This window comes from Pseudonaja textilis, chromosome 12 (assembly GCF_049901715.1).
Source record: "Pseudonaja textilis isolate UNSWEBS1 chromosome 12, rPseTex1.2, whole genome shotgun sequence".
Taxonomy (NCBI): domain Eukaryota; kingdom Metazoa; phylum Chordata; class Lepidosauria; order Squamata; family Elapidae; genus Pseudonaja; species Pseudonaja textilis.
Genome location: NC_142001.1, coordinates 3,879,329 through 3,897,967, shown reverse-complemented (window position 1 = coordinate 3,897,967; position 18,639 = coordinate 3,879,329). Strand labels below are relative to the sequence as shown.

The following is an 18,639-nucleotide window of genomic DNA, read 5'->3' as shown; positions in this document are numbered from 1 at the left end:
CTGCAAACTTGTCCGGGGAGGCAGGAGGCTAAAGCGAATCTTGCTTAAACAAAATGAAAGCATTTAGGAGATTTTGTGGATAACGTGTGGTCTACTCTATCTAAGGCAGTTCCTGGTTGCCTTCTGTGAGATCTAGCAAGGGGGCTCATGTCCATACTCCATGCCCCAAATGTAGGCTGGGGAGATAACTTGCGTTGCCCTTTGTCTCAAGGTTTCTGCCTGCCTTCCCATAGAAGTCCTTTCCTTCCTTTGCGGCTTAATGCCACGGGCTGAAGTTACAGCTCTGATCTGCTGGCGTCTTGGCTCTTTGCTCTCCTGTACTCTTCATCTTAAGGGAAAAAATATATAAAGCCAACAGCAACAGCAATTTTTTCTGGAGTGAATGGAAAGTATAGTGCAGTTAGATTATGGATGGGGAGATTCAGGTATAAAGCTAGCCTTAGTCATGTTTGCATCTTTGGGACAGCTGTGGGTTCTCTGTCTAATAGGGCTGCTTTTGAAGGAAACACAGATTGGTGCAGAAAAAGCAATCTACATATTTAACTATGCACTCTGCAGAGATGTGCCCCCAACAATTCCCTGAACAATTTCCACGGGCCAAAATACTTATTTGCAGCCTGAACTCCAGCCCTGCATGGGAGCTGCATGAAGGATTAGGTCAGATAGTTGCCTAGGCAAAGCCTTCATGCCAAACTTTTCCCTGTTTCCCCCTCCTTGAAAGTGTTAAATAAAAGCTTAAAAGTGCCCTCCTTTACCGTCCTCGTGTGTTCTCCCTACAGCCTCCTCCTGCGCTTTCTAGTAAGGGAAGTCTGCTGAATGCAGATAAGAGAACACTTGATTCGACCTGGTGCGGCACCAAAGGCTGTATATTCTATTAATGTCAGGCTGTCCTCGTAATAAAATAATTCTTTTATTTTGGAATTTAAGGCCACTGGCAAATTCACTCTAGCACCATGGACTGACATTGTACTAGTCTGAGTTACTAGAATTAAATAAACGCTTATCAAAGACAATTTATTTGGGTCCTTGTTAGAATACAAAATAAAAAGCCCTTGAATAAATGGCTGTATTTGAACAGAGAAAAAAATACGTTCTTCTTGTCATATTTTCTGTCCTCTTTCAGAATAGCCAGTGACACCACAAGCATATATTACAAGCATCCCTCTCCAAATGCTTGCAAATAAGGGGTGTATTCTATTTCAATACTGTCCAATCTCATAAACTGTGGTGAGATATATGATCACACTGCCTGGGAAACTCTCAGCAGAAAAACCTTAGCAAATACCACCAAGAGAACAATTTGAGTTATTGTCATTTAAGTTCAGACTCTATTAATGAATGTCCGCATAAATTAATTCTACAGCAAAGGATTCTTGACTTGAGCCTAACAGAAGATGATGTACCATCTCTGAGGGCTGCTTCAAACTGGAAGGGATGAAGGCCACCAACAGATAGCTCAGAATTTCCACGCCACCTACAAGTGACATGAGCTATGCATATTAACTGCAAGCTTATCAAAATGAGTGTCTGCACAACTGCATAAATGAAGATTAAGATTAGCTAGTTTTGTGGTTGAGTGCAATGAGGAGGGTGGGATATGCAGCCTGGTTAACCACGGACAGGAAATTTTGAGTAGTACTTGAGAACAAGCTTTTAAGGTTTCAACCAAATGTATACACCAACGAAAATTTAAGCACTTATAGCGGTCTCAAAGCACAAGGGAAAATAATAGCTCTTCAAGACAGAGACGGAGGCCTTTAATGGATCTTCAAAAAGATTTTATGAGAACAACCCCAAACGAAGTATTTTATATCAGCTTCTCTTTCTCCTTAGGATATTTTGTCTGGCTAAAGCCTGGCCACCAATTTTAGCTTGTATTCGTGTTCTTACCTTTGCACCTGCTAAAAATCCCAACGATATGGCAACTCTGGCACGAAGGTCAGGCCGGTCTTTGGGCCAGACATATGAAAGCATTGCTTTGAGGATCTTTCTGCCATCTATTTCTTTCAACTGTGGAGACAAAAGGTGGTGAGATGGAAAGGATGAGCTCAACAGGTTTCCAAATGAGGTTGGTTCCTAAGCCCCAATCCAAGAAATGTGAGCTATTTTTAGTTAGCAACCTTTTGAATTAAAATCAGCACCAAAGGGAATTGGTTCAATGGATATAAAGTAATAGCACTCTTAATATTAAGAAAATTGTTTTAGGTTTAATTGCATGTAAAATGTCAGATCTTTTGAACTAAATGGCTATGAGGTTGAGTAATTGTGCATTACAAGGCTTCTAAAGATTCAAGTACAGAACTCCGTTTCCTTCATAAATCGATTGTCCTGTCCCATATTAATAATTCCTTCTTTAGGGCTTAAATGAATTGCAGACACTTTTTGTCACGTTGTGGGTGTTTTTAATTAGTGAAACTAAAAACATAGGGATAATTTTATTCAAGCCTAAAACCTCCTGTTCCAAAGACCTTCAATTAATGTTCTCACATGACAAAATTGTAAATCATATCTACAGCAAGGGTCTGTAAAAAAAATAATGGAGATGTAACAAAAGCAAGTTTCTAAACTGGATTTAAGGATCAAGGATCCCCTCCATGCTGGGGAGGAGGAACACTAAATCAAAATTCCAGTAACTATGAAAGATTCCGAGTTCTAAAAGTGAGTCTGGGACCATACAAGATTTGGCTGAGCAGGGCTATAGGCACAAATTAAATGCTGGATTAGGGTATGTGAAACCCAAAGGAGCTGGTGAGGAGGTGGAAGAGGTGTGACTCCTTTGTGTTTTAGTCCTTTTCCTTAATCAGTATTAACAGCCAGCTAGCATTTGAGCCAGACTAGCTACAAGGGAGCAATCAAACGCAGGCAATCCAGATGTATTACATGAAGGCCTCTAACCCTTTTGAGCCAGAGAGCTCATCTGGAATTGTGAGGGCATATTGTGGGACACTCTATAAAATGGATGCCATGGTGAACACAGCTAATCACAAGCCAGCAGAAGGCAAGCCAACACTGGTCTACAGCCATTGACCATTTTACTTTCTAAGAGCCCCTTAGGAGTCTGTAAGGGGCGCCAGGGGTCTTATTGGAAATCCAGACTTCCATTCATCTTTCTTCCAATAAGAGATTCTAAAAAGTTTGAATTCAGCAAGTCAGGGAGCTTAGAAGGCATCAAGAAACATGTCAACAGCAGCATCTGGGATCCATGCAAGGGTATATAATGCCTGCACCTGTTCTAAACTATAGTTAAAATCATAATTAGGAAGATCTAGACCAGGGGTGTCAAACTGGGTTTCACTGAGGGCTGCATCAGGGTTGTGGGGTGGGGCATGGCCAGCTCGACCTCCCTCTTGCCAGGGGCACCTGTGGTGACCAAGTGCTAAGGCAGGACTTCCCTCAGACCCTCCTTCACTCTCATTTCCTTCCTTCCTTCCTTCCTTCCTTCCTTCCTTCCTTCCTTCCTTCCTTCCTTCCTTCCTTCCTTCCTTCCTTCCCTTTTCTTTCCCTTCCCTTCCCTTCCCTCCCTCCCTCCCTTCCTTCCCTTCCCTTTTCTTTTATTTCCTTCCCTTGTCATTCTTTCTTTTTCCTTCCCGTCTTTCCTTCTTTTTCCTCCCTGCTCTCTTCCCATCCCATCCTTCCTCCTTTTTCGTTCTTTCCCTTTCTCCTTTCCCCTCCCACGCTGCATTTTTTGAGCTTGTTTTGCTAGCCCTCTGCCAGCGAAAATGGAGCTGGTGGGGGGGGGGGGGAACGGACCGCATGAGGCCCTGTTTTCAGCCACAATAGCCTCCTGCAGCCCTCTGCTAGCAAAAGCATTTTCGATGGCAGAGAGCTGCAGGAGGCCTTCCTGGAGGAAAATGGGACCCTCCCAAGGTCCGTTTTCACTGGCAGAGGCACCACAGACTGGTCCTTTGCTGTTTCCAGGGTGGCCCCACGGGCCAGATCTAAGTACCGCAGGCCTGGAGTTTGATACCCCTGATCTAGACCATAGATTAAAATCAACCATGACACCAAGATGTGGTATCAGCTGGCACTGTTTCTGAAAACTGCTTTCTCTCCATTCATGGTAATGTGACTTTCATTTTTTTTTTTAAAAAAAAAAGCTCATTTTTAATTTTTCAACTTTTCAATCAAAAGAGAAACGAGCTTCTATAATTTTATAAAGAACAAATGGTAAGCCCAGATGGAGGGGGGGGAAAACCAGATTCTGCTCTGTTACTGTATTCTCTCACACATTGTTCTACCCACAGAAACAACAAAAAATTAAGATATACTTAAGGTTGTTGACAATGTTTGATAATACATTTTCACCAAATTATGCAACAGTACAAAAGTTTTAATTAGATATGCTGTTTTAGTGCCCTGTTATTTTTCCCTTCCCTAATAATTGTATAATCTATTTCCCTTCTCCAAAAAATGCTATATTATACTGTTTCTCTTTTTATTGCACTCTTTTATTATACATGTGGGTTAAAGTCCACCATAAAGATATTTGATTTGATTTCACAATAGTCTGTGAACAGAATCAAATCTAAATCCCAGAGGTGCTTTGTCAGGAGGCAACTGGACTTTCTGGTTTTTCTTTTGAAGACATTTCACTTCTCATCCAAGAAGCTTCTTCAGCTCTGACTGGATGGTGGGGAATGAAAGGATTTATATTCCTTGCAAACAGCTGGTCCTTTGCATCCTTTTAGAGGGTCGTTGAGGCCACTTGGAGGTTTATCTGTGTCCTGAGGGTCACCTAAGTAGTGCTAATAGTTCCTGTAGTCTGCAATTTTTCTCTGGAAATCCATTCCTACTCCCACACCATTCAAAGGAGGGTTCACCCCAAATTGTATATCTAACAGTACAGAACTAATTTAGCGGTTAATATTTCTAAATGCATCCCCCCTTTTGTTTTTCCACTGTTCATCCTTTGTGACTCTTCCCTGCAAGCCCTGTCGTGCCCCTGGTGGAGACGGACTCTGAGGGAGAGGAGGAACAGCCGATAGGGTGTGGGAGTGTGGCTCTGGAGGTTGTGGAGGAGACTGGGGGAGGGCAGAGGCTGGCTGAGCAGTCAGAGGAGGACCCAGGCCCATCCCCTCTCCATCCTTGGACACGCAGGGAGGAGAGGATAAGGGAGAGACGTGGTCTACTTGGGAGGAGAGGCCCTTGATCCTCTTCATGGGCTGCAGATGTGACAACTGAATAAGAGTTTGGACCTGTGTTCTGGCAAACGCTGGAGACAAAGTGTGTTTTATTTTGGTTTGAGGTTATCTTGTTTGGCGCTCTTCCAACGGACTGTGCCTTGTTATCTCCTTGAATTTGGTAAATGCTTCTCCTGTTCTCTTGTGGACATTTCATCATTGTAGTTTATTTGGTTTTTATTTTCACCTCTATCTGCTCATTAAATTCAGACTGTATTGCTTTCTTTTGAAGACTATTTTTGAGTACATTTTATCCCCAACTGAGTTTTATTGAACAGTGGGTCCAAGTTGGAGGCATTAAAGGACATTTATTTACATTTTGGATTTTGTTACATTTGTGTTACACTCCGGGTCATCACAAGCCCAAAGGTACAGCCCTGTGCTCATTTTCACTTAATGTCACTCACTAGGTTGTAGTGAATTGATATGAGATAGCATTTGTTTAACAAATGTTTAACAAATGGGGCAAATAATCATTACTATTAAAAGCTTGCTGATTTAGGCCAGAGGTAAAGCTACCACATGCTGGCTTAAAGCTTCACAGAATAAAGGAATTGGAAAGTTCCAGTAAACATGTCCTAATGATTCTGTACAATATTGCAGGGAGACTTGGACAGTTAAGCCAGTTCATAATATAGGCCTTTATGCATTCTATCCTTTGCATCCAAACCGTAAAAAGACGACTACACTGAAGCCCAACAGGATCTGCGACATTACACCCCCACCGTTCCTGGTCACAGTGGATTCCACTTAATAGATCAGCAAGTTCCAATTCCCTGACTTTATGGACCTTGAGTTGGTATCCATGGCCACATGTCACACTAAGCACGTTTGGCTTAGGAAAATGGGTGACCCCCATCTCGTGAAGAGTGCCAAGTTTCCTTTTGTTCAACAAATCGGAATGTGAAAGAGTGATTTGTCACAGTTTTATTAACGTTCCATATCATGGCCAGGATTTTCTTGTCCTCTTAGAATTTGCCTACCAAGAAACTATGGATGGAGGAACAAGTGTTGAAAAGTGAAACGTTAGGACAGTGGCTCCCAACCTTTTGGGCACCAGGGTCTGGTTCAGAGGAGGTATTTTTTCCCTGTGGACCGGAGGGGACGTGGTGTCGTGTGCTGGCGGCATCCCACGGATGGGGCTTCGCCTGTTTGCACTGCCCGGTTCCTGGCATGCTGCGGACCGGTTCCGGGACCAGGGGTTGGAGACCTCTGTCTTAGGAAACCAGTATCATTCCGTATGTTTTGGCTATGCTATATCTTCCAGTTTAATGTGCCTGAAAACTAGATTAAATCCCTTGCAGCTACGTGGACACATGCAGCTCATTTGAAATGTGCGGAGTGGGGAGCAAACTGTAAGGAAAGGAAGGGCAACGAAGACAAGCAACTGAAGATAAAAACTATGGAATTTCTTTCCACCCAGCGCTGGTCTCCAAGAATTCTTGGGTTCAATCAAGGAAAGTGAGATCATTATAGCCAATTCAGGTGCTGTTTCCTTGTTATATTTGCCCTCACTGGAACTACTCAAGGAAGGGGCACAATCTAATTTCAATAATATTTCATAAAAATTTGGAGTGCCATGCCAGGGCTTGGCAAATTAATTTACTGCTATCTCCTCCGAGACACATGGTGGGAAGAAGACTGGTACAGGTAGTCCTCAACTTACAACAGTTCATTTAATGACTGTTTGAAGTTACAATGGCCCTGAAAAAGTGACTGTTTTTCACACTTATGACTGTTGCATCATCCCCAGGGTCACGTATTCAAAATTTGGACACTTAACAACTGAAGTGATTCACTTAGCAACTTTGGCAAGAAAAGTGATAAAATAGGGCAAAACTCACTTGTCTCAACTTAGCAGAACAAAAATTTGGGGCTCGGTTGTAAGTCAAGAACTACCTGTATTCAAATTGCTCCTCATAATGGAAGGAAAAGAAATTAATAGAGTTATATCGCATTCTTGTCCAAAAACTGAAACATGACTATTTTTGGTATGTTTAACACAAAATGCAATTTTCGTAGCATCGTAGCATGTATTACAAAATAGGCCTCATTTTATAAGCAACGTTGTCTTGGCTCTTATAAAGGCACGGCTCCTTTTTTTTTTGCAATACCTTACGAAAGGTATCCCGCTGTGCTTCTTGCATACAATCGTACCCCACAATTTTGGGAGTGTTACAGCTTTGACAGGACCCATGTTTGTTCCTTTAGGAAATTTTAACACAAGCCCACCAGCTCTCCGCAGTATAGAGATTGTGTGACATTTGATTAACTTTCGTCAGCAGAAGTAGGAAGGGCTTCTTGTTTGTGTAAAGGGACTCCTGTCATTTTCCCAGCTCCACAGGAATAGAGGGAGGCTGGTGTGTGCTTAATAAATGTGTGAACGTAGGCTTGGGAGACCAGGCAGTGCAAAACTTAACACCGTGCCTTGCAATACTCAATGGGTGGGACTAGATAGACACTGTTGCCTGGAGATAGGCAGAGGGCCTATGTAGTCTTAAGGCAGTTTTAGGCATTTGAGCAGCAGCATCTATCCAGTTTTTCCCAGCCATTCTTTCCTGCCAAAGGTTTTCCCGCCTCCTGTTGTCTAAACTTACAGAAGCTGCCTTTTTGCAAACATTTCATTTGGAAGGGCCCAAGAGTTGGATGTGGCAGAAAAGCTGAGAACAATGAATGTTAAACTGAAAAATATTAATTCATGTCAGAGCTGGAGTTTAAAGAAGCAAGGTCTAAAACCCGAAAAGTGAATTACTGATATATTTAAAAATAGTTTGATATTGCCTTTCAGGGCTTTTTTTTCAATGACAACCATGAAATAACAACTACCTAAAAAGCAGCTGAATAGGATATGGCCTCCCTTTTTTTCATCTACCGCTACGATAGAAGAATCCTGTGTTTCTTATATATTAATTTGCGCTGCTTGTCAGCTGCCCCAGAGGCCTGTTGTCAGAAAGATAGGAACATTTTAAATAAATAAAACAGATGCTGTCCCCCGCTAAGACATAATCAAGGAGGAGAGCGGAGGAAAAGAGGCATGAGAATGTGTAATGGGAAAGTCAGTCCTCTCTGTGATTTTTCACACTGGTCAAAGCCATCACAAAGCTTTAAATTGACACCTTTCTCCCCAGGATGCAGTCATTTCCAATCACAGGCAGATAAGCTGGTGGCTTCCTTCTCCTGTCAAAACTAATTTTCTGAACAATTTATGCAAATAGGGATGTGCTTCCAATCAACCTGCTTCAGAGAACCCAAGGCAAACTTAAGAGAAATCGACAGAAGGATCCCCCTTGCTTCCTTGGAGGCAAACATGCAAGCAACTGTGCAGATATTTGTTTCTTAGGTGCAGAAAACCCAGGATGGATTAAGGGGGGGGGTTGATATTTACCGCATTCTTCGGGTCTGAATGGAGGCCTCCCCCAGCATGTCCATGCCAACAGGTTCTTTTGTCTATCTGAGACCACCCCTGCAGATGCTGGGAGAAGAACAGAGCAGAGAAAGATGTCAGTGGTTGTACAGTCACAATAAAATCCTTTAGAGGTAGTCCTTGCTCAGGACCACAATTGAGCCCAAAATGTAGGTTGCTAAGTGCAAAGTTTATGAAGAGAAATTTGCCCCATTTTATTACCTTTCTTGCCGTTGTTAAGTGAATCATTACAATTGTTATGTTAGCAACACATTGTTAAATGAATCTGGCTTCTTCATATACATACGCTATAGAGCCCTGCACACCAGAACAACCAGACACAAGAATAGTTTTTTCCCGAATGCCATCACTCTGCTAAACAAATAATTCCCTTAACACTGTCAAACTATTGTATTATTACTAAGTCTGCATTACTATTACTATTCATCTTCTCATCCTTCCTTTCACTCATCTCCTCCCACTTATGACTACATGAATGTAACATTGTTGCTTGTATCCTTATGAAGTTGGGAGAGTTCAATTGACTGTTTACTAGTATAATTTGATTTGATCACTTATTATGTTTCCTAGTATGATTTGATTGCTTATTTGTACCTTTGACTACTATTAAGTGTTATACCTATGATTCTTGACAAATGTATTTTTTCTTTTTATCTACCCTGCACCAAAACAAATTCCTTCTGTGTCCAGGCACACTTGACCAATAAAGAATTCTACTCTACTCTACTCTACTCTGCCCTACCCTACCCTACCCTACCCTACCCTACTCCACTCCACTCCACTCCTTTCTTTCTTATTCTATTCTATTCTATTCTATTCTATTTCTATTCTATTCACTCTACTCCACTCCACTCTTTCTTATTCTACTCTACTCCACTCCACTCCACTCCACTCCACTCCACTCCACTCCAATCTTTCATGTTCTATTCTGTTCTGTTCTGTTCTGTTCCTGTTTCTATTCATTGACTCTGCTTGTCAGAAGGTTGCAAAAGTTGGCCACATGACCCCTTCCCCAAGGAAATAACCAACAGTCATAAATATGAACCAGCTGCCAAGTGGCTGAATATTGATCATGAGACCATGGGGATACTGCAGTGGTTGTAAGTGTGAAAAATGGTCGCTTTTTTCAGTGCCGTTGTAACTTTGAACGGCCACTGAAATGAACTGTTGTAAGTCGAGGACTGCCTGTACAGTCCAATCCCAACTGGATTTTGCTAACCTCTTACAGTGGCCAAGGAATGGACCGGTGAATAAAAGTTCAGGAAAATTAGGGGAAGCCGGGTCAGCGGAGTCCAGGAGTAGCTCCCTTGTAGTAATTGCGCTGTCTCTCTCTCTCTATAAATTACCCCTCTCAGGAATCCTTGGAGACCCTTCGGTGCAGTGAATACCTCTACATTCAGAGAAAGGCGTAAAAAGCAAATGCTACAGTGCGTCTGCTTTGAACTAGGGTGATGAAAGACAAAATTAAAAAAAGTAAAAACCTTTAAATGCAGGGTGACTCAGATTCTAAGATGTTTCTTTCTTCAACAAGAACTCTTCCAGAAGAGAAGAAATGCTTTGGGTCTTATTCAGGGAGTCCTAGACTTACAACAGTTCATTTAGTAGTACCGTTCAAAGTTACGAAGGCACTGAAAAAATAACTGATGACCTGTTTTCACACTTACAGCCACTGAAGCATTCCCGTGGCCGTGTGATCAAAATTCCAATGCTTAACAACTGACTCATATTTATGACAGCTGCAGTGTCCCGGGATCACCCGATCCCCTTATGTGAACAGTTACTGACAAGCAAAGTCAATGGGAAGCCAGATTCACTTAACAACCGGGTGACTAACTTATCAACTGCAGTGATTCACTTATCAGCTGAGACAAGAAAGGTTGTAAAATGGGGCAAAACTGACTTAGCACCTGTCTCACCTAGCAACATAAATCTTGGGCTCAACGGTGGTCATAAGCAAGGACTACCTGTAAGAGGAGCTTTGGACTAGATCGGGGGTCTCCAAACTTGGCAACTTTAAGACTTGTGGACTTCAACTCCTAGAATTCAACTGTAAGACTTGTGGACTTCAACTCCAGAATTCCTCCAAAGCTGGCTGAAGAATTCTGGGAGTTGAAGTCCACAAGTTTTAATGTTGCCAAGGTTGGAGACCCCCTGGAATAGCTAGAACATCTAGTCAACGGCAACCAAAATCTTGCTTCCTAACTTCTTGCAGGTATCTTCATGTCAGAGCAGGTCAACTATTAAATACAGTCCACTCTGTGGATGGCAAAGCGCAGCAGCAGCAGAGCCTGCAAGAGAATGGTGTAGGCACAGGTGTGTGTGCACAGGTGTAAGCCCGATCTACAGTTCCCTGAGCCTTGGGTGAAAGGGCTTTTAGAGCAATAGCAGACTGCAGGTCCTGGGGGATAAAACCAGCAGTTGTGGGGAGAAATGGAATCAGTTGCAGCTTCTGCCACCTCTCGGCTCATCTCCGTGGTTGTGTAATTGTCACACAATGTACCACTTGAAGTCAAATGAACTAACCCACAATTTCCGTTATTTTTACCTTGACTCTTCTATTTGCAAGTGAAAAAAAAAAGAGAATGATATATTCAGAATGTCATTTCTGAAAGTGCACCTAGGCTTCAAAGAAAATGCTTGATATCTCTATTATGCTGGAACACCAAGAGCAATTTGGTGAGCAACATAACATCATAAAGCACTTACAAAGAACTTAAGAAATGCTTGCAAATACATAAAAGTGTGAGAAAGCATTAATTCACTATCTTCACAGAAAACATGATTGTTTCTGTTTTAAGAAGGGGAGTCAGGAAGTTATAGGGAAAGAAGAAAAATGAAAGAAAATGGCATTAATGTTCTATTAATAAGCATTTTACCAAAAATCACTAGCTACAAAACATTTTATATGCAATATATGTGGGTCAAATGTTGGTCTATTTTAAGTATTTAACTTGCTACCTCTTAAAATGTATATACCATCAAGGATTGACATTAGCTAACAACATAATCAAACGCAAATAACATAATTCAAATGTCCCAGAAAAAAAAAGGAATAGAAAAAAGGGAAAAAAATCAGAAAATAAAATACAGGCTGAATAGTCAAGACCTTGTTGATGATCCAAGCTCTGTAAAGGACCTTGGAATACTCATCTCTAATGACCTAAGTGCTAGAGCCCACTGTAACTACATAGCCCAAAAGGCATTAAGAGTTGTTAACCTAATCCTACGTAGCTTTTTCTCTGGTAATATCACACTACTAATGAGAGCATACAAAACATTTGCTAGACCAATACTCGAATACAGCTCATCAGTCTGGAACCCACATTACGTATCTGATATTAGCACAGTTGAGAAAGTCCAGAAATATTTCACAAGAAGAGTTTTCCACTCCTCTACTCGTTGTAGAATACCTTATGCCACCAGACTTGAAATTCTACACCTAGAAAACCTTGAATTACGCCATCTTCAGTCTGATCTAAGTATGGTATATAAAATCATACATTGCAATGACTTACCTGTCAATGAATACTTCAGCTTCAGCCATAACAACACAAGAGCACACAATAGATACAAACTCAAGGTTAATCGCACCAAACTTGATTGCAGAAAATACGACTTCAGCAACAGAGTGGTCAATGTCTGGAATACCTGACTCTGTGGTTTCTTCCCCAAACCCCACAAACTGTAACCTTAGACTGTCTACTATTGACCTCACCCCTTTCCTAAGAGGTCTGTAGGGGGCGTGCATAAGCGCACCAACGTGCCTACTGTCCCTGTCCTATTGTTTCTTTTATTTTTCTTATATGTACCCATTTCTTGTATTCATAACTATGTATATACTTATACCTATTATCTTGTAAGCGATTGACAAATCAAATAAATAAATAAATAATAAAACAAAACACACACCCCAGTAATAACAAAGACTCACATTATTAAAGACTATACATAAGGTGACTCTTCCAACATTTTATTCATAATTTTTATGCGGTATGTAAAATAACATTTTGCATAACCCCTTAGACTTCTACATTAAAAATAGGAAATATTAATTGAACTATGTTATATTTCTCTTAAAAATAGTAGTAGTAATATAATACTGTACATATTTAGATGTATAGGTTGCTCAAATTCCAATCTATTCCATATTGCCCTTGACATGTTCAAAACATTTAAGAACAGCTGCCAATAATAGCACTCACTTCCTTGTCTTGAAATTTCTACAAGCTGGAATCTAAACTGAGTTTAGATTTTCTGTAAATTTCCCCTCCAGACAGGTTTTTCAGGAAGATACAATGGGAGGAAAAGTGCAGGAAAGTCCCTTCTGCTAGTAAACACAATTCTTTTAAAAGCCTCCTACACCTGACTCAGCCTTCCATCCTTCCGAGGTTGGTAAAATGAGGACCAGATTATTGGGGGCAAGAGGCTGACTCTGTAAACTGCTTAAGAGAGGGCTGCAAAGCACTATAAAGCGGTATATAAATTTAAGTGCTATTGCTATTGGTTTGTTAGTCAACATTTGATTGAGAGCATCAAGGAGGCTGCCAGTTCCTCTGACACGTTTCAAGCAAACTTTCCTATGCAGCTGATTACTTCTTCTTCCTATTCCTAAATATTCTTGGGTGCTTTCTAATTTCCACAAAGTGGCTTCTCTCTTCCAGGAGACTCAACAGCAAAATATTAATCAGACTACAAAGTTTTATTCCAGTTGAGATGTTTAAGAAACAAAATTAAAAACAAAGGAAGGAAAATTAATCATTTGTACACTGGACCTAGAAGTATGTACATTTGTGAATGCAGTGAAAATTTGCACTCAGATGCTGAAGACAATTCCTTTCTAGTTTGGGAGCATGAGCTTAAAGGCTCTCATTTATTACTTTTAAGAGAACAAGTTGCGCATGACCAAATATACGTAGGGAGGACAGGCAGTTCTCAAATTACTACATTATGGAGCCTACCCATTGCGGTTGAAACATGTGACAGACGTAAAACAGGTCAATTACATTTTACATTTCTGTGGTGGTCATTAAGCAAATCACAGCAGGGCTTAATGGTTCCCTATGGTGTGATTTTGCCGAAAATCAGAAGCAAATTCCAGGTTTCGGCAAAAACATTGTGAAATGTGATCACATGCCTGTGGGATGCTGCAAATAGCCATAAATGCAGTCATGTTGCTGAGCGCCTGAAGTGTGGTCATGCGACTCGGGGGGGCGGGGGGGAGAATCACTGTAAATTTGATTCTGGGTTGTGAGTACCTTCTAGGTAGGCCTGTCAGAACAGTTGCTAAGTGACCGGCTGTAAATCAAGGGCTAGTTGTGTGGCTGTATACTTGGATTAAGGATGATAAAGGAGTAGTTTTCTTCCTTCCTTCCAGCTTGTCTCTGGAAGATCTGACATCACCTTTTAAACCATGCTCCCCATTTCAGGCTGAAGAGGAAAATACGGTTAGGCAGGCTTGCCCCTTGTTTTCAACACAAGGTGTCTGAGCCTCAGTGTTGCCTGGATTAGGGCTTCACGATAAAGAAGAACATTGGCAAGTGGTTATCCCTTAAAAACTGCACCTGAAACAGACATTCGCACCCAGATCAGCCTTGCTGGCCTTGGGCTCATTTCCTAAGGCTCAATGTGCTCCTGAGCATTGCTGGTCACTGGGAAAACAGGCGGCCTGTGGGGAACCAAACGTGGCTCGCGAGATGCAGTTACGGAAGCTGCCTGCCCACTGTGGAACCACCATTTGAGGCCTTTTTCTAATGATTTTTGGTAAGCGCCAACTGCTGGCCTGCCCATTTCAGATGCATGCAATGCTCTGGACAAGGGAAGTTGCTGGCGTTAGTTTCTCAAATGGGCAACGCAGGAGGTTTGTTTTCCAAGCCCTTCTGGATAGGAAAGACTGGTGTGCAGGAAAGGCATTTCACATGCACTCTGAGGTGCTACTACAGTAAAAGGCCTGGATTCTGGTTGGCTGGTAATTTGCAGGTAGTCCTTGACCGTTGTGACTGTTCAAAATTACGGCGGATTCCCCCCCCCCAAAAGTACTTCTGAAATGGCAATGGCCACGGGCCCCCGTAGTCACATGACCACATTTCAGGCGTTCAACAACCAGCCCACATTCACATGGCCATGATTCGTAACATTTTTGCCCAATTCAGGTTTTACTTGTGGTTTTCAGCAAAAACACGCATATCAATTCACTTACGAGCATGGCAGTTGCGTAATGTTTGCCACATATGCTGAAGTGCCACCAAAAGGTCATAAAATCAGGTCCTGTCATGTTGTGAGTCAGTTTTACGACAATCACAAGATACGACTGTAATGGGCAAACTTCACTATGGTCATAAGTTGAGGACTACCCGCACTACAACGATCGAATCAATTACCAGACCTCTTGCACTCTGAGCCCGGCTTTGGTAACCAGAAGTGTGGTTAGTTCACAATAAGAGTATCGACTACCAACCGAAACTAGCAGCAACTCATTTCTGTAGGGCTGCAAAAAGACTGTGGATGTTTGTTTGTTCCTGAGAAAGCTTGTCAGCTGGCAACTCCCTGACCTGTAGACTTAGGCTGCTTTCGGAGATCCCAAACGTGGCAACTTTAAGACCTGTGGACTTCAACTGCCAGAATTCTCCAGCCAGCATAGCTGAAGCATAGTTGAAGTCCACAAGTCTTACAGTTGCCAAGTTTGGAGACCTGTGTCATAGACTTTCCCTTCAGCTGATGGGTGTGACAGTGTTCTCGGACAGAATAGGACCACTTGGGGTGACCAACTCAGTGCAGCCAACTTGCAGTGGGACCACTCAACAATTCAATTTACGTATTTAAAATAATTTAAAAGTAACGTTAGTTTTGCCATTCACATTTCACTCTGTGCCTCCTTTTTCATCCTTTAAGATTCTACGCCACCATTGCTTCCATATCAGTGTAACTCTTGTCCCATGGTGAGTTTTCCCACAGCAAGTTGGCTGCACTGAGTTGGCCATGGTGAGTTGGCCACAAGTTGGACTGTACTAACTTGTTCCTCCTCCAAAATGATAGCTGTACTAGAAAGAAACTCTTTGTTGCTGCCCAAAACTTATTTTTATTTTTACAATCACATCCATTTTCTTGAGACTTTACAAAAATAGTTCTCTAAGAAGAAAGTTTTACTTTTTTTCACCTAAGTGCTTTGGAGCTAGAAAGCAAAGTTATAAAGATTACGTAAAAAGCAGGACATAAACTGGAGCCAAGCTTGGAGGGAGGGTCTACAACTCTTTCTCATTAGCAGAATTTCAGGAGAGAAAAATAAAAGATTGCTTAATATCACCTTCACAGCATCTAACAGTTGCCTTGAATAGCATTTTCCCGAGCTGTGCCATGTGGGTCGATTTAAAATTGGTGGAACCTGGAAAGGAAAAAGAAGAAAAAAGCAAGGCTGTAATAATGAAAAGCACAATGTCCACAACTGAAACACTCCAGTCATTTTGCAGAGATATATCCAGTATAATGAAAGAGCATTTGCTTCCGAAAAGAAACTAAAAAAATAATAATATGAAAACTGCTGGGGAATATGTGTAAGTTATAGCATTAACTATTTAAATAGGTAAGTGGCAATTCTCTGCCTGTTCCGCTTAACGTTTTTACTACCTATTATTTCTTCGTTATGTTTATATGGCCGCCCACCTCACAAGAAATAACTCTGGGTGGAGTATAGCTAAACAAGTATATAAACAATGAACATATCATAGAGTCAGGGAGAACTTTAGATAGCTCCATTATCAATCGCATCTTTTCTTTCTCTCTCTCTCTCTCCCTCTCTCTCTCTCACACACACACACACACAACCCTACACGGGGATGTGTGTGGATTTGATTGACAACGGAATTACCTGAAGTTCTCACTGAGCCCCTGAGATCCCAGGTCAGCCAGGTCTTTAGGGACCTCCAGAAAATAAGGGGAGCACTACCCTGACTTTGGGGGGGCCGGGGAATGTTCCATAAGGCAAACACCACTGCAGAGAAGAGCCACCTCGCCCCCCCCGGCCCCTCCCCTTGAGGACTTCCCTGGGGATGGGACCTGTCGCATGTCTCTCTTGATAGATCTGATGGGAGAGGGTCCTTCAAATAAGCTGGCCCCCCCACAGACAGCACAACATTTTCAAACTTAATATTATCTACTTGTCAAATATATTAGATACCGGTAGTCCTCGACTTACAACTGCAATTCAGCCCAACATTTATGTTGCTAAGTGAAACATGCGAGTTTTGCTCCGTTTTCTGACTTAACGATTGTTAAGTGAATCACTGCAGTCGTTTAGTTAATATGAACCCAGCCTCGTGCTGGCATCTCTACCCCTGCTCCTGCGATATGGGATGAAAGATTACCACCCTTTTACTATTCTGTCCTCTATAATTACTGGCTGAATATATAAAGGCAGATAGATAATTCCATAAAGGCATCCATACAAAGTCTTTTTATTGGTTCATCAGGCATCCTCAAGATAACTCACAGTTACGTTGAGATTCATCTCAATGTCCAATTCTCTGCATAGCTGCACTTTATGGTGTAAAAAGATGGTAATCTCTCATCCCGATAATGATATAGCAAAGGGTGAGGCACCAGCATGCTGCTGGGATCCAAGCAAGAGTGAAGAAACCTCACCCAACCCACCAACGGTCAATTCAGTGACCAATCAGGATTACAGATGTGGCCACATGACATGAGCTACATTTCCCAAGATACCTTAACTACATTTACCATGATGCATTCCATTAAGGGGACAGCTCCCAATTCCTAACTATCCCAAATCCTATTACCTATATACTGGCTGGACAGCACAACCATTGTTAAATGAATCTGACTTCCCTATTAACTTTGCTTGTTGGAAGGTCACAAAAGGGGATTGCGTGACTCCGGGACACTGCCACCGTCATAAATGTGAATCAATTGCCAAATGACCGGATTTTGATCACATGACCCTGGAGATGCTACAATGGTTGTTAAGTGTGAAACCTGGTCATAAGCCACTTTTTTCAGTGCCGTTGTAACTTTGAATGGTCACTAAACGAATTGTAATTCTAATTCTGCTTTCCAGGACATTTATAGTACAGGTGTTCCTCAGCTTACAACCATCCATTCAGTGACCGTTCAACGTTACAATGGCCCTGAAAAAAAGGCAGCCAGTCTTTGCATTTTGGATTGTTGCAGCATTCCCAGGGTCATGTGATCTGAAGTCGGGCGCTCTTTGGCAGCCAGCACGTATCCGTGACCTTCCCAGGGTCATGTGATCACGGTCCGTAACCTTTCCGGCCGGCTCCTGTCAAGCACAGTCAATGGGGAAGCTGCATTCACACACGTCATTCAGCAACTGCAGAAATTTGCTGTAACAAGCATGGCAAAAAAGGAGTCATCAAAGGAGGTGCGACTCGGTCAACAACCTCCCTGCTTCGTTATGGAAACTCTGGTGCCAACTGCGGCTGTAAATCAAGGACCAGCTGTATACTTTTCCATAAATTTATACAGGTGCCTGAATCCCAATTCTCAGTTAGATCTTTTGGTTTAGAAATCAGACTATTTCCTTCAAGGTAATGGCATTAGGAAGGGCTTTCGGTCCTTAGGCTCTCTGCTCCATTTAGCTGCCCCAACTCCACCCCGGTGCAAGAGACTGTGGTCATTAAAAGAAAGAAAATGCCATTATACTATGGTAAAAGTTATTTGTTTTTATTTAAAAATTAAAAAACTGCAAACAAAAATTATGCAGCCTTAAACTGAGTCCCTTTATAATCAGAGCTGGATTGCCAACATTTCAAGACTAAATATCAGACACAAGCGTAATTGGTTCTTCCAATATTTTCAAGCACTGAATTCTGTTAAACATTACTTATATTATTTCCAAAGAGCCTTGTTTTTAATCTGAAGAAGCCCACACTATTTTATTCTGTGTTCTAAGACAAGATCTTTAAATAGGATGATGCACAATAAGCAAGGAGTGAAACAATGTGCCACATCTACCATTATACCAGGAGGTTTTTTTGAGACTTTCACTTTTAAAACATAAACAAG

The 18,639-nt window shown here is 41.8% G+C and overlaps 1 protein-coding gene and 1 long non-coding RNA gene across 3 annotated transcripts in view; one reads left to right on the top strand and one right to left on the bottom strand.

Annotated features, from left to right (window-relative positions):
• Positions 1 to 18,639, top strand: part of LOC148124756 (uncharacterized) — an 801,081-nt gene that overhangs the window by 664,505 nt on the left and 117,937 nt on the right. The gene's annotated exons all lie outside the window — the stretch shown is intronic.
• Positions 1 to 18,639, bottom strand: part of ABCB7 (ATP binding cassette subfamily B member 7) — a 72,800-nt gene that overhangs the window by 43,094 nt on the left and 11,067 nt on the right. Inside the window, exons 2-4 of one of the 2 annotated variants that reach the window (XM_026703115.2) lie at positions 15,905 to 15,982; positions 8,566 to 8,652; positions 1,891 to 2,010 (exon numbers count right to left, since the gene is read on the bottom strand). In XM_026703115.2, the coding sequence (XP_026558900.1) occupies positions 1,891 to 2,010; positions 8,566 to 8,652; positions 15,905 to 15,982 (285 nt within the window). The remainder of the gene's footprint in view (positions 1 to 1,890; positions 2,011 to 8,565; positions 8,653 to 15,904; positions 15,983 to 18,639) is intronic. The other variant, XM_087940870.1, reaches the window with a different exon arrangement.